Below are 27,452 nucleotides of genomic sequence, written 5' to 3' on the forward strand. Positions count from 1 at the left end.
TTTGCAGCACATCCCACAGATGCTTGATTAGATTGAAATCTGTCAAATTTGGAGGTCAACACCTTGAACTTGTTTTTTGTCATGTTCCTCAAACCATTCCTGAACTATTTTTTTAGTGTGGTCGAATGCATTATCCTGCTAACAGAGACCAATGCCATTAGGGACTACCATTGCGAGCAATGTTTAAGTTGTGGTACGTGTCAAAGTTAAATCCACATGAATGTCAGGACCCAAGAGGTTTCGCTGCAGAGCATGGCCCAGAACATCACACTGCCTCTGCATGCTTTTCTATTACCACGGTGCATCCTGTTGGCATCTCTTCCACTGGTAAGCCATGCGCACACATCAGGTGATTCACAAGATGCATCAGAAAACATGATCCATAAGACCAAGACACCTTCTTCATTGCTCTATGGTCCACTTCTGATGCTCAGATGCCCATTGTAGCACTTTCAGCAGTGGACATCGGTCAATAATGGCAATCTTCCATGTTTGCAGGCACACAGCCCCATAAGCAGAAAACTGCCATGTGCTGTATGTTCTCATATGGTTTCTGATGTAAATATTTTCAAAAAATTGTCAACAAGAAATAAAAAAACTTCTTTCATATATATATATTTCAGTTGCCTGGCTGCCCGTGTGAGAGGCTGCAGGCTCAGTCATAGACAGCACTGTGTGCACAGTGCACACCATTCATACAGGGTGTGACAAAAAATACCTTGCAGATAAAAAAAAATCGATTTAAAATTTTTCTGTGATCTAATCACATTTGCAAGCCCGTGTGCGTCAGGCCCACACATACTGTATTGTGCCCATTGGCTAGTGCTAGGCCTCCACTCATAACATTACAGGGTGTCATTCACTCAAATACCTTGAAGAAAATAATAATTATATTTAACATTTTTCTGTGATCTAATCACATTTGCAAGCCCGTGTGCGTCAGGCCCACACATACTGTATTGTGCCCACTGGCTAGTGGCTAGGCCTGCACTCATACCGTTACAGGGTGTCATTCACTCAAATACCTTACAGGAAAAAAAAAATCTATTTAAAAATTTTCTGTGATCTAATCACATTTGCAAGCCCGTGTGCGTCAGGCCCACACATACTGTATTGTGCCCACTGGCTAGTGTCTAGGCCTGCACTCATACCGTTACAGGGTGTCATTCACTCAAATACCTTACAGGAAAAAAAAATTCTATTTAAAAAATTTCTGTGATCTAATCACATTTGCAAGCCCGTGTGCGTCAGGCCCACACATACTGTATTGTGCCCACTGGCTAGTGTCTAGGCCTGCACTCATGCCGTTAGAGGGTGTCATTCACTCAAATACCTTGCAGATACAATTTTCTGTGATCTAATCACATTTGCAAGCCCGTGTGCGTCAGGCCCACACATACTGTATTGTGCCCATTGGCTAGTGCTAGGCCTCCACTCATAACATTACAGGGTGTCATTCACTCAAATACCTTGAAGAAAAAAATAATTATATTTAACATTTTTCTGTGATCTAATCACATTTGCAAGCCCGTGTGCGTCAGGCCCACACATACTGTATTGTGCCCACTGGCTAGTGGCTAGGCCTGCACTCATACCGTTACAGGGTGTCATTCACCCAAATACCTTGCAGGAAAAAAAATATGGATTTAAAATTTTTCTGTCATCTAATCACATTTGCAAGGCCGTGTGTGTCAGGCCCACACATACTGTATTGTGCCCACTGGCTAGTGGCTAGGCCTGCACTCATACCGTTACAGGGTGTCATTCACTCAAATACCTTACAGGAAAAAAAAAATCTATTTAAAAATTTTCTGTGATCTAATCACATTTGCAAGCCCGTGTGCGTCAGGCCCACACATACTGTATTGTGCCCACTGGCTAGTGTCTAGGCCTGCACTCATACCGTTACAGGGTGTCATTCACTCAAATACCTTACAGGAAAAAAAAATTCTATTTAAAAAATTTCTGTGATCTAATCACATTTGCAAGCCCGTGTGCGTCAGGCCCACACATACTGTATTGTGCCCACTGGCTAGTGTCTAGGCCTGCACTCATGCCGTTAGAGGGTGTCATTCACTCAAATACCTTGCAGATACAATTTTCTGTGATCTAATCACATTTGCAAGCCCGTGTGCGTCAGGCCCACACATACTGTATTGTGCCCACTGGCTAGTGGCTAGGCCTGCACTCATACCGTTACAGGGTGTCATTCACTCAAATACCTTGAAGAAAAAAATAATTATATTTAACATTTTTCTGTGATCTAATCACATTTGCAAGCCCGTGTGCGTCAGGCCCACACATACTGTATTGTGCCCACTGGCTAGTGTCTAGGCCTGCACTCATACCGTTACAGGGTGTCATTCACCCAAATACCTTGCAGGAAAAAAAATATGGATTTAAAATTTTTCTGTCATCTAATCACATTTGCAAGCCCGTGTGTGTCAGGCCAACACATACTGTATTGTGCCCACTGGCTAGTGTCTAGGCCTGCACTCATACCGTTACAGGGTGTCATTCACTCAAATACCTTGCAGGAAAAAAAAATTGATTTAACATTTTTCTGTGATCTAATCACATTTGCAAGCCCGTGTGTGTCAGGCCCACACAGACTGTACTGTGCCCACTGCCCACCACTTATATAGGGTGGCACAGTACCTTGCACGCATAGTAACACTTATCTAATAAAAAATGACAGGCAGAGGCAGGCCACGCCGCAGGGGCCGTCGTGTTCGTGGTTCTGTGATTTCCACTGGCCCTGGAATAATGCCCAGTGTTCAGAGGCCACGTACCCTGAACCCAAAAAATTCAGAGAAAATAGTTGACTGGCTTACACAGGACACCCAATCTTCAACAGCTTCCGCTAAGAACCTTGACGCACCATCCTCCTCCAGCTCAGCTTTGGTCACCTGCTCTCAAGTTACCACTCTCCCGCCCGCCACCACCACCACCACTACCACCACAGCCACCACAGCCGCTTCACTTGATCCCTCAGAGGAGTTATTTAAAACATCAGTTGGATGAAATTAGTGATGCTCAACCATTATTGCCAGGGGATGTAGATAACAGGGATATGTCTCAGTCAGGCAGCATTACACACATGGACGTACAGTGTGATGATGATGATGTTGTACCCGCTGCTGCTTCCTTTGCTGAGGTGTCAGATACAAGTGAAGTGGTTGATGATGACGATGTGTCCGTGGATGCCACGTGGGTGCCTGCTTGAAGAGAAGAAGAAGAGGGGGAAAGTTCAGAAGGAGAGACAGAGAGAAGGAGGAGACGAGTTGAAAGCAGGGGGAGGTCGTCGCAAGGAGCTAGTGGCACAGTCAGACAGCATGTATCGGCACCCGGGGTAAGCCAGACAGCACGCCAATCAACGCGTGCTGTTGCCACCACCAGAATGCCGTCATTGCAAAGCTCATCAGTGTGGCATTTTTTGTGTGTGTCTGCCTCTGACAACAGCGATGCCATTGGCAACCTGTGCCAAAAGAAACTGAGTCGTGGGAAATCCAACACCCACCTAGGAACAACTGCTTTGCGAAGGCACATGATCGCACATCACAAACGCCTATGGGATCAACACATGATGACGAGTAGAAGCAGCACACAAGCTCATAGCCACCATCCTCCTCCTGGTCCAGCATCTTCAGCCACGTCAACCACTGCTGTCCTCCTTTCCCCCTCGCAGTTCCATCTCATCTGCCCACAGTCAGGTGTCTGTAAAGGAAATGCTTGAGCTTAAGAAGCCAATGTCACAGAGTCACCCCCTTGCCCGGCGTCTGACAGCTGGCTTGACGGAACTCTTAGCCCGCCAGCTTTTACCATACCAGCTGGTGGAGTCTGAGGCCTTCAAAAACATTGTCGCTATTGGGATACCACAGTGGAAGGTACCCGGACAAATTTTTTTTTTCTAATAAGGCAATCCCAAACCTCTACTCATTGATTGAAAAGGAAGTCATGGCATCTCTGGCATACAGTGTTGGGGCAAGGGTCCATCTGACCACTGATACCTGGTCTGCAAAGCACGGTCAGGGCAGGTATATCACCTACACTGCGCATTGGGTCAACCTGCTGGCGGCTGCCAAGCATGGAATGCGTGGCTCTGCAGCGGAGTAGGTGACACCGCCACGACTTGCAGGCAGGCCTACTGCCACCTCCTCTACTCCTCCTACTCCATCCTCCTCCATAACCTCCTCGGCTGAGTCCTCTTCTGCTGTGGCGTCTGGCTGCACATTAACTGAATCCCCCCAGCTCCCCAGGGGCTATTCCACATCCCGAATACGACAGTGTCACGCTGTCTTGGGGTTGACTTGCCTGAAAGCAGAGAGCCACACCGGACCAGCACTCCTGTCCGCCCTGAACGCACAGGTGGATCAGTGGCTGACCCCGCACCAACTGGAGATCGGCAAAGTGGTGTGTGACAATGGAAGCAATTTGTTGGCGGCATTGAATTTGGGCAAGTTGTCACATGTGCTGTGCATGGCACATGTGTTGAATCTCATCGTACAACTCTTTGTGTCTAAGTACCCAGGCTTACAGGACGTCCTCAAGCAGGCCAGGAAGATGTGTGGCCATTTCAGGCGTTCCTACACGGCCATGGCACACCTTTCAGACATTCAGCGCCGAAACAACATGCCAGTGAGGCGCTTGATTTGAGACAGCCCGACACGTTGGAATTCAACACTCCTAATGTTCGACCGCCTGCTCCAACAAGAAAAAGCCGTCAACGAGTATTTGTATGACCGGGGTGCTAGGACAGCCTCTGCGGAGCTGGGAATTTTTTTGCCACGTTACTGGACGCTCATGCGCAATGCCTGTAGGCTCATGCGTCCTTTTGAGGAGGTGACAAACCTAGTCAGTCGCACCAAAGGCACCATCAGCGACCTCATCCCATTTGTTTTCTTCCTGGAGCGTGCCCTGCGAGAGTGCTGGATCAGGCTGTAGATGAGCGTGAAGAGGAAGAAGAAGAGTTGTGGTCACCATCACGACCAGAAACAGCCTTGTCATCATCGCTTGCCGGACCTGTGGCAACGCTGAAAGAGGAGTATGAGGAAGAGGAGTCAGAGGAGGAATGTGGCTTTGAGGAGGAGAAGACCAACCACAGCAGGCATCCCAGGGTGCTCGTTGTTGTCACCTATCTGGGACCCGTGGTCTTGTACGTGGCTGGCGGGAAGAACAGACCGTCAATGACATCAGTGAGGAGGAGGAATGGGAAATGAGTAGCTCGGCATCCAACCTTGTGCAAATGGGGTCTTTCATGCTGTCATGTCTGTTGAGGGACCCTCGTATAAAAAGGATGAAGGAGAACGACCTGTACTGGGTGGCCACGCTACTAGACCCCCGGTATAAGCAGAAAGTGGTGGAAATGTTACCAAATTACTGGAAGTCAGAAAGGATGCAGCAGTTCAAAACCAAACAAAAAAATATGCTTTACGCAGCTTATAAGGGGGATGTCACAGCACAACGGGAATCTAACTGGGGAAGAGGTGAAAGTAATCCTCCTCCTACCATGACCACGGCGGCAAGGACAGGACGCTTTACAGATGTGTTGTTGATGGAGGACATGCAGAGCTTTTTCAGTCCTACACTTTGCCACAGCCCTTCAGGATCCAGGATTAGAGATCGACTCGACCGACAGGTGGCAGACTACCTCGCCTTAACTGCAGATATCGACACTCTGAGGAGCGATGAACCCCTTGACTACTGGGTGTGCAGGCTTGACCTGTGGCCTGAGCTATCCCAGTTTGCGATAGAACTTCTGGCCTGCCCCACTTCAAGTGTCCTGTCAGAAAGGACCTTCAATGCAGCAGGAGGCATTGTCACTGACAAAAGAAGTCGCCTCGGTCAAAAAAGTGTTGATTACCTCACCTTCATTAAGATGAATGAGGCATGGATCCCTGAAGGGACTGACAGTAGGGGATACATTTAACTAACAAAAGGCCCGATGACATGCCTTGGCCTCAAAATGGTCCCCACGCTGCTGTATTTAATGTCTGCATACCGGATGACTTTCGTGAATTCTCCGCCATCAACTAGGGTTCAAGCAGCAATGTTTTAGTCACCTTTCTGCCTTGAAAACATCAATTTTTCTGGCCGCTGCTACAACATCGGCTGCAACAATAACATTCTTTTTCAGGCATGTGTACATGCCAAATTTTTCTGGCCTCTGGTGCTGCACTGTGGCTGCAAAAACAAAAAAAATAAAAAAAAGGCACATACAAGTGTCAATTCCCCTTTCGTGATCGTTACCTTGTTGTGGTGAAGGGGCTTGCGTATCACAATGAAGCGATCATCACCTCTATGAGTGTGTTGGCAATGTTGCCACACCCCAGGTGATAAGGCCATTGCTTCATTATGATCAGACCAAAAGCGATCGGGACGGCTGGATGTTTTTTCATAGAAAAAACTTACATTTTTTTATTTTATTTTTTTAAGTTGTATGGGTGGGTTTTTAATACATAAAATAAAAAAAATCATAATAAAGTCTCTTAATAGTTTATTAGAAATAATGCAGACAATTTAAAAAATCCCCAACAATTCCAATACAAATCAAGTACAAAGCTCAGAACTAAATTATTCCAGGATGTCGTAATGGTTCGTTAATTCGACAATGGTTAATCAATTCGACACACGTCCCCAGATAGGGGACGTAACAGGGATTAAACTGATAGGAATAGTACTAGTTAAGACACCACTCATATAGGGTGTCACAGCACATTGCTCCGTGCACGCGCAGTGCCCCAACTTGGGAGTAAGAGGACCGACCAAGCTGCTTTTTCCATCTCCCGGTTCCTAAAATCAATTCAGTTTGGTGTATCAGAGTTTGGTCTGTCACTAAGAAGGCAGTCGAAGGTACCCGGCCTAAATTTTTTTTCACAAAAGGCAATCCCACTCTGATATGGGACGTAACAGGGATTAAACTGATGAGAATAGTACTACAGAAAATAGCACTCATATCGGGTGTGACAGTAAATTGCGCGACGCAGACGCAGTGACCGTGGCGTTGATTCAAACAAAGGGGAGGGAGCCAGCGTTTTTTTAACCATCTCCCCGTTCGAAAAATCTATTTAATAAATGGACCCCAGATTGGGGATGTCACGTAACAGGGATTAAACTGATGAGAATAGTACTACAAAAAATAGCACTCATATCGGGTGTGACAGTAAATTGCACGGCGCAGACGCAGTGACCGTGGCGTGGATTCAAACAAAGGGGAGGGAGCCAGCGTTTTTTTAACCATCTCCCCGTTCGAAAAATCTATTTAATAAATGGACCCCAGATTGGGGACGTCACGTAACAGGGATTAAACTGATGAGAATAGTACTACAGAAAATAGCACTCATATCGGGTGTGACAGTAAATTGCACGGCGCAGACGCAGTGACCGTGGCGTGGATTCAAACAAAGGGGAGGGAGCCAGCGTTTTTTTAACCATCTCCCCGTTCGAAAAATCCATTTAATAAATGGACCCCAGATTGGGGACGTAACAGGGATTAATCTGATGAGAAGAGAGAACTATAGAAAATAGCACTCATATTGGGTGGGACAGTAAATTGCACGGCACAGACGCAGTGACCGTGGATTCAAACAAAGGGCAGGGAGCCAGCGTTTTTTTTAACCATCTTCCCATTCGAAAAATCAATTCAATTCACCTTTCCGGGACTCTTGGTGTTGTACGTGGCTGGGTGGAGGAAGAAACCTTCAATGACATCAACGGGACATGGCTAGCTTGGTATCCAACCTTGTGCAAATGGGAAGTTTGCGGTTGGGCAAATGGACTGTTTGCGGTTGTTTGCGGTGCATTAAAAGGGGAGTTTGGTCTGTCAATGTGTATGAAGCGGGCGTAACCCTTACACTACCTGATCGATACAACATCATACCTGATCGTATACACACACTGGATTGTTAGGTGATTTATGCCGTTTATGGATTAAAATCCAACTCTGCGTCAACTATGTAATTTTCCATGGGAGTTTTGCCATGGATCCCCCTCCGGCATGCCACAGTCCAGGTGTAAGTCCCCTTGAAACAACTTTTCCATCACTATTGTGGCCAGAAAGAGTCCCTGTGGGTTTTAAAATTTTCCTGCCTATAGAAGTCAATGGCGGTTCGCCCGGATGCGAACATTTGCAGAAATTCGCGTTCGCCGTTTGCGAACTGAAAATTTTATGTTCGCAACATCTCTAGTTGGGTAACCCCTTTAAGTAAGCAGGCACAAGGACATCACTGCATCACGTCTGCCTGCGCTAAACCATCAGTCACAGGGTGAATGGTGGAGCAGGGAGCTGACTACTCCCTTTTCTACCATTATATTCAGCGGCTGGGTGGCAAGCCTACCATGATGTAGGTGGACCTATGTGTATAAACTATGCTAAGAAGCACAGATCAGTGCATGGCATGCATGCCCTTTTTTTCTACAGTTTACCACATTCTAGTTACACCCCAGTTGCCAAATGTATTTTATTGTATTGATTTAACTACAGGGGCAGCTATTTTATAAGGTGGGCACTAAGGGAGCAGCACTACTGAAGTGGTAAGGACCTGTGATGTCACCATCATGTGGTCAGTGCAGACGGGGGGGGGGGGGGGGGGACTCAGTAGTGGAGAAGTGGTGAGCCTGAGAAACCTTGGGTGTTGTAGTCCTCTCTTATACCCCCTCTGAATTGTTCTCTGGCATGCCTCCTAAGTGTCCCTCTTTTTGACCCAAGTCCCTCCGCCTCTTTTTGATTCTTATTAGTGCTAATCGAGCACCAAAGTGCTCAGGTGCTCGAGTAGAACACCTTAGGATGCTCGGGTGCTCTATATGGAAGTCAATGGGAGAACCTGAGCATTAAACCAGGCAACCCCTGCTCTGAAGAGGGGAGGGTGTCTGGTTCACATGAAAAGGTCAGAAATTGATGGAAACACCACTGAAATAGTTTGGGAGCAGCATGGGCAGGATGTCTGGATGCATCTTGGACTCCCAGGTTGCTGCTGGGAACGGCGTTGTCCGAGTCCAAGTACTGACTGACAATAATACGCACAAAAAAACTGAAGATAAAATCGATTTTTTTAGGAAAAATTGTTAGGAAATATTCTTTCCTGTATATTTACTTGTATATAAAGTGCAAGTGCTGCCAAAAATTACAAGCAAGAGGCACTCCGATACAACCTGTATATCACATAAAGGAGGGCCTCATTCACATTGTGGTGCAATTGTTCAGGTTGTGGGACTCCTACAGTCATAAATCCTATGCACTAAGTGAAAGTGCTGCCAAAAATTACAAGGAACTGGCACTTCAATACACCCTTTATTACACATAAAGTAGGGCATCATACACACCCTTGAAAAATGATGATTGATGGCCTCCTGGTGACCCTCTAAAACATTAGGAGCAAGGGCCTGCTGTTGACCCATCTAAAACATTAGGGGCGAGGGCCTGCTCTGATCTGACCATCTAAAACATTAGGGATGAGGGCCTGCTGCTGAGCTGACTCTCTAAAACATTAGGGGTGAGTGCCAGCTGCTGATCTGACCATGGAAAAAATTATGTTTGAGGGCCTTCTGCTAAGCTGACCATCTAAAACATTAGGAGCGAGGGCAGCCTAATAAGCATGTTGATATGATGGAGGAGGACAATGACGAGAAAAGGAAGATTGAACCATATACCCTTTTTTGTGGTGGAAGGGTTGCATGGGAATACAGTGTATTCAATACACCATAAAAGCCACATTTAAAGTGCCTTTATGTTCAGTCGTTTTCCTCTGGTGAAGTACAGAAGTCGGGGCAATCCAGGCCTTGTTCATTTTGATAAGAGTCAACCTGTCAGCATTTTCAGTTGACAGTCGGATGCGCTTATCAGTTTTGCCCACAGCATAACATACCCACAGCAACTACAGTCATGTGAAAAAATTAGGACACCCTTTGAAAGCATGTGGTTTTTTGTAACATTTTTAATAAAAGGTTATTTCATCTCTGTTTCAACAATACAGAGAGATTAAAGTAATCCAACTAAACAAAGAAAACTGAAGAAAAGTCTTTTCAAGATCTTCTGTAAATGTCATTCTACAAAAATGCCTATTCTAACTGAGGAAAAAGATAGGACACCCTCACATGTATTCCCTCTTAAATTGGCTCAGATCTCACACAGGTATATCACACCAGGTGCACATAATTAGTAGATCGTTACTCTGCATGTTGAATGAGGCTTGCCCTATTTAAACCTCAGACATTTAGTTTGGTGTGCTCCTGACTGTTGAAGTGAGAGTGAGCACCATGGTGAGAGCAAAAGAGCTGTCAGAGGACTTCAGAAAAAAGATTGTAGCAGCCTATGAGTCTGGGAAGGGATTTAAAAAGATCTCAAAAGATTTTGAAATCAGCCATTCCACTGTCCGGAAGATAGTCTACAAGTGGAGGGCTTTCAAAACAACTGCCAACATGCCCAGGACTGGTCGCCCCAGCAAGTTCACCCCAAGAGCAGACCGCAAGATGCTAAAAGAGGTCTCCAAAAACCCTAAAGTGTCATCTCGAGAACTACAGCAGGCTCTGGCTACTGTTGATGTAGAAGTACATGCCTCTACAATCAGAAAGAGACTGTACAAGTTTAACTTGCATGGGAGGTGTGCAAGGAGGAAACCTTTGCTTTCCAAGAGAAACATCGAGGCCAGACTGACATTTGCCAGAGATAAAGTTGACAAAGACCAGGACTTCTGGAATAATGTTCTTTGGACAGATGAGTCCAAAATTGAATTATTTGGACACAACAGCAGAGGACATGTTTGGCGTAAACCAAACACAGCATTCCAAGAAAAGAACCTCATACCAACTGTGAAGCATGGAGGTGGAAGTGTCATGGTTTGGGGCTGCTTTGCTGCAGCAGGACCTGGTCAGCTCACCATCATAGAATCCACGATGAATTCTACTGTGTATCAGAAGGTGCTTGAAGAACATGTGAGACCATCAGTTAGAAAATTAAAGCTGAAGCGGAACTGGACCATGCAACATGACAATGACCCAAAACATACTAGTAAATCAACCAAAGATTGGCTGAAAAAGAAGAAATGGAGAGTCCTGGAATGGCCAAGTCAAAGTCCAGATTTGAATCCCATTGAGATGCTGTGGGGTGACTTGAAAAGGGCTGTACGTGCAAGAAACCCCTCAAACATCTCACAGCTGAAAAAGTTCTGCATTGAGGAGTGGGGTAAAATTTCCTCAGACCGATGTCGAAGACTGGTAGATGGCTACAAGAACCGTCTCACTGCAGTTATTTCAGCCAAAGGAGGTAACACTCGCTATTAGGGGCAAGGGTGTCCTATCTTTTTCCTCAGTTAGAATAGGCATTTTTGTAGAATGACATTTACAGAAGATCTTGAAAAGACTTTTCTTCAGTTTTCTTTGTTTAGTCGGATTACTTTAATCTCTCTGTATTGTTGAAACGGAGATGAAATAACCTTTTATTAAAAATGTTACAAAAAACCACATGCTTTCAAAGGGTGTCCTAATTTTTTCACATGACTGTATGTACTAGCGTTGTCAGCTGGATATTTTTGGAGCAATTTTTCCACAAAGACCTTCTGGTATTGCACCATTTTGCTAATCCTCTCTACCACAGGAATGAGAGATGAGAAGTTCTCTTTGTAGCGGGGGTCGAGAAGGGTGAACAACCAGTAATCGGTGTTGACCAAAATGCGTATAATGTGAGGGTCACGGGAAAGACAGCATAACATAAAGTCAGCCATGTGTGCCAGAGTCACAACAGACAAGACTTTAAGAGTCATCCTTCTGATGAGGGCAGCAATCTCCTCATCCTCTTCCTCCTCTTCGGCCCATCCACGCTGAACAGATAGAATAAACCTGCTGTGGGTACTATCCTCTGTAGTGGAGGCAACCATCTCCTGCTCCTCATTATCATCCAATTCGCGCTGAGAAGACGAACGGAGGGTGGTCTGGCTATCACCCTGTGTACAGTCTTCCACCATTTCCACATGCAAAGCGTCCTCCTTCATTGTGAGCAGCGAGTGTTTCAGTAGACACAGAAGTGGGATGGTTACGCTGATAAAAGCGGCATCGCCGCTCACTATCTTTGTGGATTCCTCAAAGTTGCGTAAAACCTCACAGAGGTAAGACATCCATGCCCACTCCTCACTTGTGAAGAGCGGAAGCTGACTGGAAAAGCTCATATTCCACTACTGCCCTCTGCTGCTCACAAAGCCTGGCCAATATGTAGAACGTGGAGTTCCAGCGCGTGCTCAAGTCACACAACAGTCGGTGAGCTGGCAGTTGCAAGCGCTGCTGCAGCATTGTCAGACTGGCGGCAGCTGTAGATGACTTTCGGAAATGGGCACACACGCGGCGCACCTTAACCAGTAGCTCAGGCAAATTGTGATAGGTTTTGAGAAACCGCTGAACCACTAAGTTGAACACGTGGGCTAGGCATGGTATGTGTGTGAGCTTGCCGAGCTCCAAAGCCGTCACCAAGTTACAGCCATTATCAGACACAACCATGCCTGGTTCTAGGTTTAGTGGCAAGAGCCACAGCTCAGTCTGGCCCCCTATACCCTGCCACAGCTCTGCGGCGATGTGCTGTTTGTCACCTAAACATATTTGTTTCAGCACCGGACTGTTGCCGCTTCCCCACTGCAATGCTACAGTTAATAACTGATGGCTGACTGGTGCTGCAAGATGAGAATTTAGAGGTGGAAGTGGAGGAGGAGAAGGGGGGTTGCAGCCACTATTGTAGGTAGTGACGGAAATCCTGATGGAAGTAGGGCCCACAATCCTTGGCGTCGGTAGCACCTGTCCACCCAGGGTACAATTCACTCCCAGCCTCCACAACGTTCACCCAGTGTGCCGTCAGGGAAATGTAGCGTCCCTGACCACAAGCACTGTGTCAGTCGCTAAATGGACCTTCCCAACAACTTCATTGGTCAGGGCACGGGTGATGTTATGGGACACATGCTGCTGTAAGGCGGGGACGGCACACCGGGAAAAATAGTGGTGGCTGGGGACTAAGTTACGAGGGACTGCTGCCATCAGGCTGCAGAAAGCCTGAGTGTCCACAAGCCTAAATGGCAACATTTCCAGGGCCAGCAATTTGGAAAGGTGCGCATTTAGTGCTATGGCCTGTGGGTGGGTGGCTGGGTATTTGCACTTTCGTTCTAAGGCCTGGGGTATGGACATCTGTACGCTGCGCTAGGACACAGAAGTGGATGTGCTAGCTGATGGTGCTTGCGAAGGTCCAGGTGCAGGGCAGGAGGCATCAGGTCCTGCGTCTTGGACAGGTGATTGTCCAGCACGTAACACAGGGGAAGAGGAGGCAGTGGTGTGACCCGCAGACACTGATTGTGGACCCAGGCCTTCGGCCCACCTATTAGGGTACTTTGATGCCATTTGGCAGATCATGCTGGTGGTGAGGTTGCTAGTGTTCACGCCCCTGCTCATTTTGGTACGGCACAGGTTTTAAATGACAATTCTTTTATCGTCCGCACTTTCCTAAATAAAGCGCCAGACTGCAGAACACCTACCCCTTGGCAAGGGAGATTGCCGCAAGGGGGTGCTCCCTTTTGCCACCCCACTGCCTCTTCCAGCCTTTTGCGGTGCTGCGGATCCCTCCCCCTCTGTACTGCTGTCCTCGTTCGGCTTGCTACCTTCCCAGGTTAGGTCAGTGATTTCATCGTCCACCACCTCCTCTTCCACTTCCTCACTCTGGTCATCATCCTGACTTGTTAACCTAACAAGAACCTCACTTATTGACAACTGTGTCTAATCCTCCTTATCAACCTCTTGAGACACTAATTGCCATTGACTTATTGGCAACTGTGTCTCATCATCATCATCCACCTCGTAAAACACTAATTGCCATTTCCCACCGTCATCTTCTTGTGACTGTGGATGCTCAAGAGTTTTGGCATCGGTGCACACGATCTCCTCATGTCCCTCTTCAAGAGGGCTTAGCGAGAGCCCCAAATCAAGGAATGTCGATGAAAAGAGCTCCTCGGAATATCCGAGTGTGGGATCACTTGTTTAGCAAGACTCTCCATGGTGGGAGGAAGGAGGATCAGGGTGAGGATTCTGTTGAAAAGATACTGATACTGGACTTTGTGGAAGACAGGGTGGTGCTTAAAACGACTGGAAGCATTATCTGCTACAATTCAACTGACCACCTGGTCGCACTAGTCAGACTTCGAGAGTGGTGTCCTGCACCACCCTGCAAACTGGGACATGAAGCTGGGTATCGTGGATGAGTGTGTTTTTTGTGCTCTGGCAGCAGGCACAGTTTCACTACGCCCAGGGCCATGGCCTCTGCGGGCACCATCAGCAGCACGGCCACTTCCCCATCCCTTACTTCTCACCTTCTGCATATTAAACGGTATATATGCTTGCAAGTATGTCACACGTACAGTAGCGCAGGTTTTGTAAGTGTATGCGCAAATAAATTAAACTGAATGTCACAGCTATTTGAGATGCGCAAACGTTATACAGGAGATGTAGCGCAGGTAATGTAACTGTCCACAGCGGACACCGTCTATGTAAAAAGTACACTGGATGTCACAGATATTTTAGTATGCGCACACGTTAAACAGGAGATGTACCGCAGATAATGTTGCTGTCTGCAGCGTCTATGGAAAAAGTACACTGAATGTCACAGATATTTTTAGGATGCGCAAATGTTATACAGGAGATGTAGCACAGGTAATGTAACTGTCTGCAGCGGCCAAACAATTAAAAGCTATTTAGCGCAGGTTGCACTAAAAATATATATTGCTGCCAGATATAATAATAGTCCTTAAAAGAATTTTTGGGTTTCTAATCGCACGCAATTTAGCGCAGGTTGCGCTAATAATATATATTGCTGCAAGACACAACAATAGTTCTTAAAAGGACTTTTGGGTCTCTAACACCAACCCTGCCTAACTAAAAAATAAAATTCTATTCCCTACACTATCTGTCCCTTCTACAGCACAGCTCTCCCTGACTAAGACTGGCTGAACCACGTGTCATTGGGTGCTTTATAGCACCCGATGACGTGTTCCGGCCAGCCAATCACTGTAATGCCAGTAACCAACATGGCTACGGCTTTACAGTGAGTGGCAGCACTTACCTGCACATTTATTGGCTGCGTAGCAGCCAACAAACGTGCGGAGAGGAGACTCGAGCATGGCGCTCGAGCACACGTGATATTCAGCCGAACACCGCGATGTGCCGAGCATCGTGATGCTCGATCATCACTAATTCTTATATGTCCCTCATTTTGACCTGGGGAATTAATGCTTAAATGTGCATTAATAAATATCTCCTTACTAAACTATCCGTATGGTTTGGACCTGAATATTAGACCATAACTTCATTATTTGCTGCAAGTTGAACATTAAAATATCTATAATCAGATGATTTAGTAACATAGTTTGTAAGGCTGAAAAGAGACATCTGTCCATCCAATTCAGCTTGTTATCCTACAAGTTGATCCAGAGGAAGGCCTCATGCACACGACAGTTTTCTTTTTAAGGTCCGCAAAAACGGGTTCCGTAGGTCGGTGATCCGTGACCGTTTTTTCGTCCGTGGGTCTTCCTTGTTTTTTGGAGGATCCACGGACATGAAAATTGAAAAAAAAATCTAAGTCAAGTTTGCCATTTAAATGATAGGAAAAAACGGACACGGATCACGGACACGGATTACAGACGCGGATGACAATCTTGTGTGCATCCGTGATTTTTCACGGACCCATTGACTTGAATGGGTCCGTGAACCGTTGGCCGTGAAAAAAATAGGACAGGTCATATTTTTTTCACGGCCAGGAAACACGGATCACGGATGCGGCTGCCAAACGGTGCATTTTCCGATTTTTCCACGGACCCATTGAAAGTCAATGGGTCCACGAAAAAAAACGGAAAACGGCACAACGACCACGGATGCACAAAACGGTCGTGTGCATGAGGCCAAAGGCAAAGAAAAACCTCATGAGGTAGAAGACAATTTTCCTCACTTTAGGGGAAAAAAATTCCTTTCTGACTCCAATCAGGCAATCAGAATAACTCCCTGGATCAACGACCCCTCTCTAGTAGCTAGAGCCTGTGATATTATTACACTACAGAAATACATCCAGGCCCCTCTTGAACTCTTAGGCCCCATGCACACGGCCGTGTTCCTCTTTGTGCGTTTTTGACGTAACGCAGGTCCCATAGAAATGAATGGGGTTGCATGAAAATCGCAAGCATCCGCAAGCAAGTGCGGATGCGTTGCGATTTTCAAGCACGGTTGCTAGGTGACGATCGGGATGGTTATAAGGGAAAATAATAGCATTCTGAATACAGAATGCATAGTACAATAGGGCTGGAGGGGTTGAAAAAAAAGAAAAAATATTTTAACTCACCTTAATCCACTTGTTCGCACAGCCGGCATCTCTTCTGTCTTCTTTCTTCAGGACCTGGGTAAAGGACCTGTGGTGACGTCACTGTGTTCATCACATGATCCATCACCGGCATATATTATCCCTCTTTTCCATTTTCAAAAGTTGGGAGGAATGCTCTGATATCCCATAATAACGGTCTGGACATCATGGGAGTTGTAGTCCTCTCCCCTTAAACCCCTTCCTTGAAAAATCCTCTTACATTTCATAATAATGACCTGGGTATGCTGGAGGTTATAGTCCTCTCCTCTTTACCCCCTCCCTGTAATGTACTCTGCTATCACATTATATCAGCCTGGACATGCTGGGAGTTGCAGTTCTCTCGTCTTATACCCCCCCCCCCTCCCTTCCTCTGTCTTCTCATAATATCAGCCTGGAAATGCTGAGAGTTGTAGTTCTCCCCTCATACCACCTCCCTATAATGTGCTCTGCTATCACATTTGCTGGGGGTTGTAGTCCTCTCCTCTGACACTGGTATATAGATTACGGTTTACATTCTGTGAGCTGTATCGTCACCAACTGCCCCGGGTATGGTGTCCTCCTTTTGGCAGTTATAAAAGCGGTCAGGCAAGGTAATAATGATTGGGTGCGGACACAAAGGGGTCTGGGTGTATAGACAGGCGGAGTTAGAGGGGTGACTTTGCTGACTTTGTCCCTGCCTGGGCTTGTCAAATTTGGGAGGTATGGTTTCATGCAGGATGTGTGAGGCAGAAAAAGTCAAAACCACGAATTGGACGCGTTCACATACTTTCACCACGGTAGTCCGTGGTGTGTTGCTTTGTTGCCATGACAACAGACACTGACTTAATAGAAAAATACTATAATCCCGGAAAAGATAAGAACACAGTTTTTTTTTCTTCATAATCCTTTAAAATGTGCACCAGTTCATTGTTGAATTAGGTTGACAATGCGAAACTAATAATACAGCGCCGTTATTTGTTGTGGGTCTTTGCCCATACCTAAGATGGCGTCGCCCAATCAGTTTCTAGTCACAGGGCGGGAGCGGAAGCAACGTGACGTAATTATGACGCGCGGTGACGTAGAGCTGACGGTGTGGTCTGAGACTGTGGAGTTTCCCCTCAGTGTCGGCGGAGTTTTCGCGGTTGTTTCGCTGCCAGATTCCCTGTATGGGGATGGCGAGCGGAGAAGATGTATCCGAGTACCTCAGACAGAACCGGGAAACGGCCGCCTGGGTGGAGAGTGTGAGAGGGGAGTGCGAGTCGGACAAGGTGTGGCGGCACCGGAGAGAGTTCATACTGAGGAATATGAGCGACTTCTGCGAGGACGAGCAGCAGCCGCCACCCCCCGAGTCCGGCCACAGGGGCCTGGACCGGCTGCTCTCCTACTCCATGGTGTGGGTTAACCATGTGTTCACCGGCTGCCGGTGAGTGTGCGGCCGCGTGCGCTTCCGGTGGCCACTGCACCTGCCTGTGTGGCGGGACGGCGGCGACCACCCTCGGGGCCCCTTATGTTTTCGTGTCAGCCTTTTAGTTTCCTTTCTGGAAGAGTGCCCAGGTCACGTGATGCCAGCCACCTGTGTGTGACTATGGGCAGCAGGGGCACAGTGTGGTCATGCTGTGCCCACGGGTCATCTTCCACTTCTCAGCTAATACCTGGAGCTCACGCTGTCAGGCTACTTTCACACTTGCGGCAGAGTGATCCGGCAAAACGTATGCCAACTGATGGCATTTGTAAGGCTACTTTCACACTAGCGTTCGGGCGGATCCGTTCTGAACGGATCCGCCCATAATAATGCAGACGGAGGCTCCGTTCAGAACGGATCCGTCTGCATTATATTAGCTAAAAAAAGCTAAGTGTGAAAATAGCCTGGGACGGATCCGTCCAGACTTTCAATGTAAAGTCAATGGGGGACGGATCCGCTTGAAGATTGAGCCACATTGTGGCATCTTCAAACGGATCCGTCCCCATTGACTTACATTGTAAGTCTGGACGGATCCGCACGCCTCCGCACGGCCAGGCGGACACCCGAACGCTGCAAGCAGCGTTCAGCTGTCCGCCTGTCCGTGCGGAGGCGAGCGGAGCGGAGGCTGAACGCCGCCAGACTAATGCAGTCTGAGCGGATCCGCCTCCATTCAGACTGCATCAGGGCTGGACGGCTGCGTTCGGGTCCGCTCGTGAGCTCCTTCAAACGGAGCTCACGAACGGAAACCCGAACGCTAGTGTGAAAGCAGCCTAAGACTGATCAGGATCCTAATCCGTCTGACAAATGCATTGAACTGCCGGATCCGTCTTTCTGGTGTCATCCGGCAAAACGGATTTGGCATTTATTTTTTTCCCCCTTTTTTTTTTTGTCTGCGCATGCACAGAACAGAAAGACGGGATCGGCACATACATTTCTATGGAAAAAAATGGCGGATCTGGCATTCAGGCAAGTTTTCAGTTTTTTTTTTGCCAGAGATAAAACCGTAGCATGCTGCGGTTTTCTCTTTTGCCTGATCAGTCAAAATGATTGAACTGAAGACATCCTGAACGGCTTGCTCTCCATTCAGAATGCACGGGGATATGCCTGATCAGTTCTTTTCCGGCAATGAGCCCTTTTGACGGAACTCTATGCCGGAAAAGAAAAACGCTAGTGTGAAAGTACCCTAATATGGCGGTCATGATACAAATCCTGCAGGTGAAATTGCGCTCTGAGATTTCTGCGCCATTGCTCTGTACACATGGCATCTGATGGCGCAGTGTACGCTGACTCCCTGCCTGTACTGCATGCCCTATGCCCATCATTTCTGCTGTGCGCTAGTCTTTGGGCTCTATTCACATCTGTATTTAAAATCCACACTGGGGGTTATGTATCATCTCCCTTGTGCCTGAAAACTGGCATTAACTCGCAAACCGTGTGTGACTTTTTTTTATTGTCACATCTCCCACTTTTTTGCCGCTTTTCAGGAAAGGGGTGTCGCCAGCAGCTGTGACAAATTTCTTTATTTACGCCAGTTTTGTGGCGTATATGAAGCCCCTATGCCAGGAGCACGGACCGCCGGAGGATGTGCCTAATTTATGACGAGGCCGGCACCCTGTCATAACTGGCAGTACAGGGGATATCAGGATCAGCCCTTGATAAATCGCCCCCACAGTGCATGAGTGCAGACCCTGAACACTTCCATTAAAGAGGACCTTTCATGGGTCCAGACATTATAAAAACTAAGTATCCCATGAAAGGTCCTCTTTAAAGGGTTGTCCCATCTTGCAAAGTTGCTTTCATTTTGTTTGCCTAATAATAAACGTACCCTTTCCATGTTATTTACACTACGGCCTCCTCTCCCTATTCCTAATTCTTCGCTTTGTTTATCGCTCATTGTCAGGGGTTACGGCCACCTTGGCGATACTGCGCGTGTGTCCATCCTTTCTGCGGCTCCATAGAAATTTATTGAACAGGTACTGTAGCAACTGCTCTTACCATGGCTGGTTGTAAAGACCCTGTAGGAGCCCCGCACTGGTGACACTGGTAATAGTAGTAGCTACTTCCTGCATTGGGAGTGCGCCCTTACAGGCAAGCAGAGCAAGTGCCGCTTGCCTGTACTATCAATCTAATTTGTTGGTGCCGACCCCCAGAAGATTCAAGTAAGAGGGTGCTGCGGCAGAGGGAACGACCCCTAAACTGTCCATGGGTTGGCTGGTCGCCAGCTACAACTGTGGGGGAGATTTATCAATACTAGTGTCAAGGAGAACTGGCTTAGTTGCCCATAGCAGCCAGTCAGATCCCACCTTTCATTTTCCAAAGATGCTCTGAATAATAAAAGGAGAAATCTGATTGGTTGCCAGTTCTCCTTGACACATCTCCCCCTGTACGTATGGGGTAGTCGCTAATAATTATTTGCCACTGTCCCTGATGTACCAGTTCACTTTCACATACTGGTGGTCGAATCATTGTGCAAATGATCAGCTACATGGTGGAAATGGAATGGGGCTGATTAACTAATCCTGTAGACCAGTGGTCCTCAGGGCCCACCTGCCTGTCAGGATTTTCTTATTAATGAGCAGGTGATACAATTGGTGCCAATGCATCAGGGCTTACCTCAGGTGTTCATTCTGTGGGATATTCTCAAATCCTGACTGGTAGGTGGGCCCTGAGGACTGGAGGAACACTGCTGTAGATGGCATAAGCTGAGGCTAGTTTCACAGGAGAAGCCTACCAGAGACGTCTGGATCGTCACTGCCGGATGGTGGGAGCAGGCGGAGATCCATCTGGATGAAAACCTCATGCGATTCTTAGCATGTGTGCTGGGTTGTGGCGGGATCTCCTCCCGTCCCCACTATAGTGAGCAGGAATAAGGCAGCACAGTCGGAATAGCCTGCCGGGTCTCTAAAACGGGCCTTAGACCTGCACCAGATTTCTCACAGGGGCTCAGGCTGGAGGAGAAATGTGCTGCAGAGACCTTCTCTCGGACTCTATACCAGCTTGTTTCTTTGCTGACGTGGGTCAGTTAATAGATATTTATGTTTGGCTGCTTGCACACGATTCGGATTACAAGCATTTTTTTCCTTGCAGATTTGTGTGAAAAATCCACAGTGTAATGCAGTACCAGCAGAGTGAGTGAGATTAGACAGCTCTCATGTACACATACGCTCATCCATAAAAACCCTCATAATAAACTGTACACGTATTCATTTTGTATTTGCATGTTACAGATTGACAATGTGAAGTCACCATGGCAAACTATTCCAATTATTCTTGCACACTTTTCTTTTTAGTTATCCTCCACCAGTTATGGATAGAGTCCTTAAAATGGCAGAAAATATAAAGGTGACTGATGCCCCAGTCCATACAACCCGCGACGAACTGGTTTCCAAGGTGAAGAAAAGAGGGATTGCAAGTAGCAATGGTTAGCAGAACATAGACATAACGTAGGACTTTACCATAAGCCTGAACGCTTCAGAGACATTTAGACTGTGTTCACCCAAAACCACAAAAACAGCTAACTTTATATGGGAATCACTCTTCTAATATTTACTTATAAGATCATATAAGAATAAATGTTTCCTGGAAGAGGTATCCACCCGAAAGGTAGAGTTGTGAGTTACAGTATCTCACAGTAGTGAGTCCACCCCTCATATTTTTGTAAATATTTTATTCTATCTTCTCATGGGACAACACTGAAGATCTGACACTTTGATGCAATGTAAAGTAGTCAGTGTACAGCTTGTACAACAGTGTAAATTTGGTCTGCCCTCAAAATAACACCCAGCCATTAATGTCTAAACCGCTGGCAACAAAAGTGAGTGCACCCCTAAGTGAAAATGGTCAAATTATGCCCAAAGTGTCAATATTTAGTGTGGCCAGCAGTATTTTCCAGCACTGCCTTAACTCTCTTGGGCATGGAGTTCACTAGAGATTCACAGGTTGCTACTGGAATCCTCTTCACAGAGCTGGTGGACATTAGAGACCTTGGTCTCCTCCACCTTCCTTTTGAGGATGCCCCTCAGATGCTCAATGGTGTTTCGGTCTGGAGACATGCTTGGCCAGTCCAGCACCTTTACCCTCAGTTTCTTTAGTAAGGCAGTGGTTGTCTTGGATGTGTTTGGGATTATGTTGGAAAACTGCCCTGTGCCACTTTCCGAAGGGAGGGGATCATGCTCTGCTTCAGTATGTCACAGTAGACATTTGCATTCATGGTTCCCTCAAGGGAACTGTAGCTCCGCACAGCTGACAGCACTCATGCACTCCCAAACTATGACACTCCCACCACTGTTCTTGACTGTAGACCAGACACACTTGCCTTTGTACTCCTTACCTGGTTGCCGCCACACACGCTTCACACCATCTGAACCAAATAAGTTTATCTTGGTCTCATCAGACCACAGGATATGGTTCCAGTAATCAAGGTCCTTAGTCTGGTTCTCTTCAGCAAACTGTTTGCAGGCTTACTTGTGCATCATCTTCCTTCTGTGATGCAGCGTATGGTCTGAGCACTGACAGGCTGACCCCCCCCCACCCCTCTAACCTCTGCAGCAATGCTGGCAGCACTCATATGTCTATTTTAAAAAGACAACCTCTGGATATGACGCTGAGGACGTTCACTCAACTTATTTGGTCGACCATGGCCACGCCTGTTCTAAGTGGAACATGTCTTGTTAAACTGCTGTATGGTCTTGGCCACTGTCATGCAGCCCAGTTTCAGGGTGTTGGCAATCTTCTTATAGCCTAGACCTGTGATGGCTAACCTCCAGCACTCCAGCTGTGGCAAAACTACAACTCCCAAGATGTACACTTGCTTGGCTGTTCTTAGAACTTCATAGAAATGAATGGAGCATTCTTTTTTTCAGATCCTCTTTTCTCAGTTCTTTGCCATGTGCCATGCTGAACTTCCAGTGACCAGTGTGAGAGCGATAACACCAAATGTAATACATCTCTTTCCCATTCACACCTGAGACCTTGTAACACTGAGTCACATGACACAGGAGTGGGAAAATGACTAATTGGGCACAATGTGGCCATTTTCACTTGTTGCCAGCAGTTTAGACATTAATGGCTGTGAGTGATTTTGAGGGCAGACCACATTTACACTGTTATACAAGCTGTACACTGACTACTTTACATTGTATCAAAGTGTCAGATCTTCAGTGTTGTCCCATGAAAAGATATAAAATATTTACAAAAATGTGAGGGGTGGACTCACTTTTGTGAGATACTGTAGGCCTAAGGCACACAACAGTATTTTTCATCCGTGCACTAGCCAAATTTTTGGCAGACCATGCACTGACCTATTCCTCTGTTTTGGACAATATACACCTCAGTGTTTTTTTTTGTTTTTTTTTTTGTCTTGTGGATCTGTTTTTCCATTCCACAAACTATATAACATTTCCTGTTATATTCTAGTCTGTTTTGTGGATGGGGATAACACTTTCTGTTAACGCCAATGAGAAAAAAAAGTGTGGACCAAAATATGGAAATGATTGTGTGCATGAGGCCTAAATCAGAGGCTGCTGCAGCCAAGGTCTCTTAATGATGTTTTATGCAGTTACAGTGATGTTGGCAATTGAACTATCATAATTGTCAAGCTGCTGTTCTAAAGCCTGATTTCCTAAGGCTGGGTTCACACGGGCGAGATTTCCGCATGGGTGCAATGTGTGAGGTGAAAGCATTACACCCGCACTGAATCCGGACCCATTCATTTCTATGGGGCTGTGCACATGAGCAGTGATTTTCACGCATCACTTGTGTGTTCTGTGAAAATCGCAGCATGCTCTATATTGTCAGTTTTTCACGCAAAGCAGGCCCCATAGAAGTGAATGGGGCTGCATGAAAATCGCAAGCAAGTGTGGATGCGGTGTGATTTTTCACGCATGGTTCCTAAGATGAAAGTTTATTCACTGTATTATTTTCCCTTATAATATGGTTATAAGGGAAAATAATAGGATTCTTTAATACAGAATGCTTAGTAGAAGGTCAATTGAGGGTTAAAAAATTAACTCACCTCCGATTGATCGCATAGCTGCTGCTCTCCTGTGCTTTCTTCAGGACCTGTTGTTTTTTTAACCCTCAATTGACCACTCTACTAAGCATTCTGTATTAAAGAATGCTCTTATTTTCCCTTATAACCATGTTATAAGGTAAAATAATTACATCTATACAACCTTGAACCCAAACCTGAACTTCAGTGAAGAAGTTCGGGTCTGGATACCACATTCAGTTTTTTCACGCTCATGCAAAACGCATTGCACCCGCGCGATAAAAACTGAACAACGGAACGCAATCGCAATCCTGAGCCAAAACGTGACGCTCGTAGTGAACCCAGCCTAAAGGGTGTATTAGACGGGCAGATTTTCTGTCTGATAATCACTAATGAGCCTTCCTATAAACACTCGTTAGCGATCATCTGGCAGTCTAATACTGCCACGTTCATTAGGTAATGCCTCATTGACACGTCAGTGTGAGCCAAAATCGGGATTGGAGCCTCCACAGACATAAGGTATGATGGAAAGATCTGCACCTGTTCTGTCTTAAGAGCCAGGTTTTGGCTCAAAATCACTGACGTGTGAATGAGGCGTGATTTGGATCTTTCAGAATGCTAAAGGATTTGCTGGCGGCAGATTGCTCCGTCTAATGTCCTGCTTGCTGATGAGCGATGGCAAAGTGATTGTTGCTCCCTATGCTGAGGGTCCTCCACTAGCTGTCTAGAATGCTTCCCTCCTAACAATTGTTTGCATCATTGGGGAGTCTGATACAGCTTTGATGTATGGCCAACTAAGATAAGAAAAATAGTAATGTTTGTCTTGTATTTAACCTAATTGGACATATTTGATGGTTGACGAAACTTCAAAACATGACTGAGCTTCTTCAGTTTAGAAACTGAGCAATGACTTTGAATCTGAACAGGTCACCTGTAGTTATTAGGGATGAGCGAATCGACTTCGGATGAAACATCCGAAGTCGATTCGCCTAATTCTTCGTTTGGATACTGTACAGAGCGAGTGCATTGCACAGTATTAGAATGTATTCGCTCCTATGAGCCGAAGTTATTACTTTGCGAAGTCTAACGAGACTTCGCATAACTTCATAAATCAATTTCTACTGTAAAAAACGGTTCCAAGGTACCACTGCTCGGGAAATGTTGTTTTTTTATAGTACAAATTAATATATAAAGTTATTGCGCAAAGTCTCGCGAAACTTCGCAAAGCAATACCTTCGACTCATCGGAGCCAATACATTCTAATACTGTACGGAGCTCCTGCTCCATGCAGTATTAAACAAAGTTTTATGCAAATCGACTTCAGATGTTTCATCCGAAGCTGATTCGCTCATTCCTAGTTATTATACAGATTTTTTTAATTATGGATATTTATCTCTGCATGTTTATTGTAGCCATTTTTCCCCTCATTGTTTCATGATTTTACATGTCAGTATCCCACCTGGTACTGGCCCAAATTGTCTCCCATTTTCCTACTTTATATCAACACGTGACCCAGTTTGGACTATTACCACAAGTAATTAAGACATTTTAATTACTTGTCAATTGAGCCAACCTTTTAGAGCAGTACAGCTGTCACCCAGAGCAGAGGGGCTATGAATCAGCCCCATGCAGAGAGCACTTTACAGTGAAGCTCCGCCTCCATTGCACTTGCAGGAACTGAATCTGGCAGAATAAAAGTTCATAGTCGCACTACTCCTCAAAAGTTGCTGACAGATTCCCTGTAATCCTATACTATTCTACCATAAGGTGCTCTACAGTAGGTTTCCTTATTCTGGTTTTCAAAAGTGTAATATCTTATTTTTTTATATATATATATTCACAGAAGGGGTAGAAGATGAGCCTTCCAAAAAGCAGAGGTCTACTGATGAAGCCTGGAGACAGTCAGAGGCTGACAGCCAGCAAAGTTCAAATGCTAGTGCTGAAGATGGCCGTCACAACGAAGCACAAAAGACAGGTTCAGGCTATAATGAACCTGCCGCTCAGGAATGGAAAAGTAACTCTCGCCCTGCCACAAAAGTGCAGGCACAGGCTAATACAGGGAAAAGTACTCGCAGACTGACCTCCGAGGACGTCAAGTGCCGCCAGCCGTTCTTTAACAGACTGTACAAAAGAGTAGCTTGGAAGTTGGTATCTTCAGGGGGTTTCAGCCTCAGCCTCAATCATACAGAAGTTTTGAGCTCGTCTGTTGAGTCTTTAAGCTCTACACTGGACATTGCTTTTGTGCCCCTGAAGGACCTGGCAGATTTGCCACAAAATAAGACCACCCAGGAGAATGTAGTGTGTGAACTGAGATGCCAAGGTGTCTATTTAGGCATGGGCTGTGGCAAAACAAAAGAAAATGCCAAAGCCGTGGCCTCCAGGGAGGCAATAAAAGTTTTCCTGAAGAAAAAGGTAGTAGTAAAAATATGCAAGAGAAAATACTGTGGTCAGGACGTTGAGGACTTGGCACTACTGGATGAGGAATCTCGCTGCCAAAACCTGCCCCCTGCAGTGAAAAACCCCCGCGAAGTAATATGAGAGGTCTTTACGTTTGGACTTGATACAGAAATAGATGCCTCATACTTTATACAGTAAATGTTACCTTTATCACATTTTCTATTTTTGTTTCCTTGAGTTTTAATAGGTAAAATGTTACCAATCTTAACTGGAGTGTTTTGCTACAGAACTTGAAGTTTTTTTTTCCTAACTAGGTTTTTGACTTGTGCAGTTTTACATGTATGAAAACATTGATATGATTTTAATGTTATTTTATGATTATTTGATATGGGGCAATCCTTTACAGTTTGGTGCATTTTGTCGGTATCATTTTCTCTACATCCATAAAGTTTCCTGAAATAGATTTGATTTCTTTTTTTCATATTTATTGGATCTTTTTAGATGTTTAATATTAGAGATCCTCAGATTATCACTGCGGCAACAAAAATAGCTTTATTTTCCATTAACTGTTTATATTCCAGTCTACTTCCGATGACATATTTGACATAATTAAACCTGACTTTCTTAGCAGCATTTCTATTTTACGTTCTTATTTCATTTTACGGCCACCTGCACACAATGGGGGTGAGTGCACATAATATCCATGCGGATTTATGTACATTTCTGAACCAAAATCTGCAATTTTTAATTGTGTATTTTGGTGCAAATTAGATTGTTTTGCAGCAGATCTCACCCTTCAATGGAAAAGGATCAAATCCGTAGCTAAAACCTCAAACTTAATTGAGATGCTGCAGAATTTGAAATCCACAATGCAGGTCAATAAACCTCATACGCTTTGCTGGTACGTCACTACGCTGTGGTTTTTCCGCACAAAAATCCACTCTGAAAAAACCCACATAGGCCGCCTGCACACCATGCGGATTAATTGTTTCTATAGGGCAACATGCATCTTCATTGCTTGCGCTTGAAATGTAGACCCTCCAATCTAACTAAGGCTTCGTTCACATCAGCGTTCAGCCTTTCCGTTCTCCTGCTCCGTTATAAGAGCAGGAGAACGGAAAGGACGGATTGGGCACATAACTGAGGCGAGCGGAGACTACGGACCCCATAGACTATAATGGGGTCCGTTAGGTTTCCGCTCAGAAGATGATTTTGGAACGGAGACAAAAGTAGTACATGCAGGACTTTTGTATCCGCTC

At 45.9% G+C, this 27,452-nt stretch overlaps 1 protein-coding gene across 2 annotated transcripts; it reads left to right on the forward strand.

Moving 5' to 3' along the window:
• Positions 1–17,418: 17,418 nt before the first annotated feature.
• LOC122940678 (CDKN2A interacting protein) lies at positions 17,419–27,237 on the forward strand. Of its 2 annotated transcripts, none has more exons than XM_044297377.1 (3): positions 17,419–17,768; positions 21,098–21,228; positions 25,640–27,237. In XM_044297377.1, exons 1-3 carry the CDS (start codon positions 17,512–17,514, stop codon positions 26,332–26,334), a joined length of 1,083 nt encoding a protein of 360 aa, XP_044153312.1. In that variant the 5' UTR covers positions 17,419–17,511; the 3' UTR covers positions 26,335–27,237. The 2 variants fall into 2 exon arrangements, with proteins under 2 accessions (XP_044153312.1, XP_044153321.1); XM_044297386.1 differs by having other exon boundaries at positions 21,098–21,197; positions 25,640–25,770.
• The last annotated feature ends 215 nt before the right edge of the window (positions 27,238–27,452 follow it).

Source organism: Bufo gargarizans, chromosome 1, assembly GCF_014858855.1.
Source record: "Bufo gargarizans isolate SCDJY-AF-19 chromosome 1, ASM1485885v1, whole genome shotgun sequence".
Classification (NCBI taxonomy): Eukaryota; Metazoa; Chordata; class Amphibia; order Anura; family Bufonidae; genus Bufo; species Bufo gargarizans.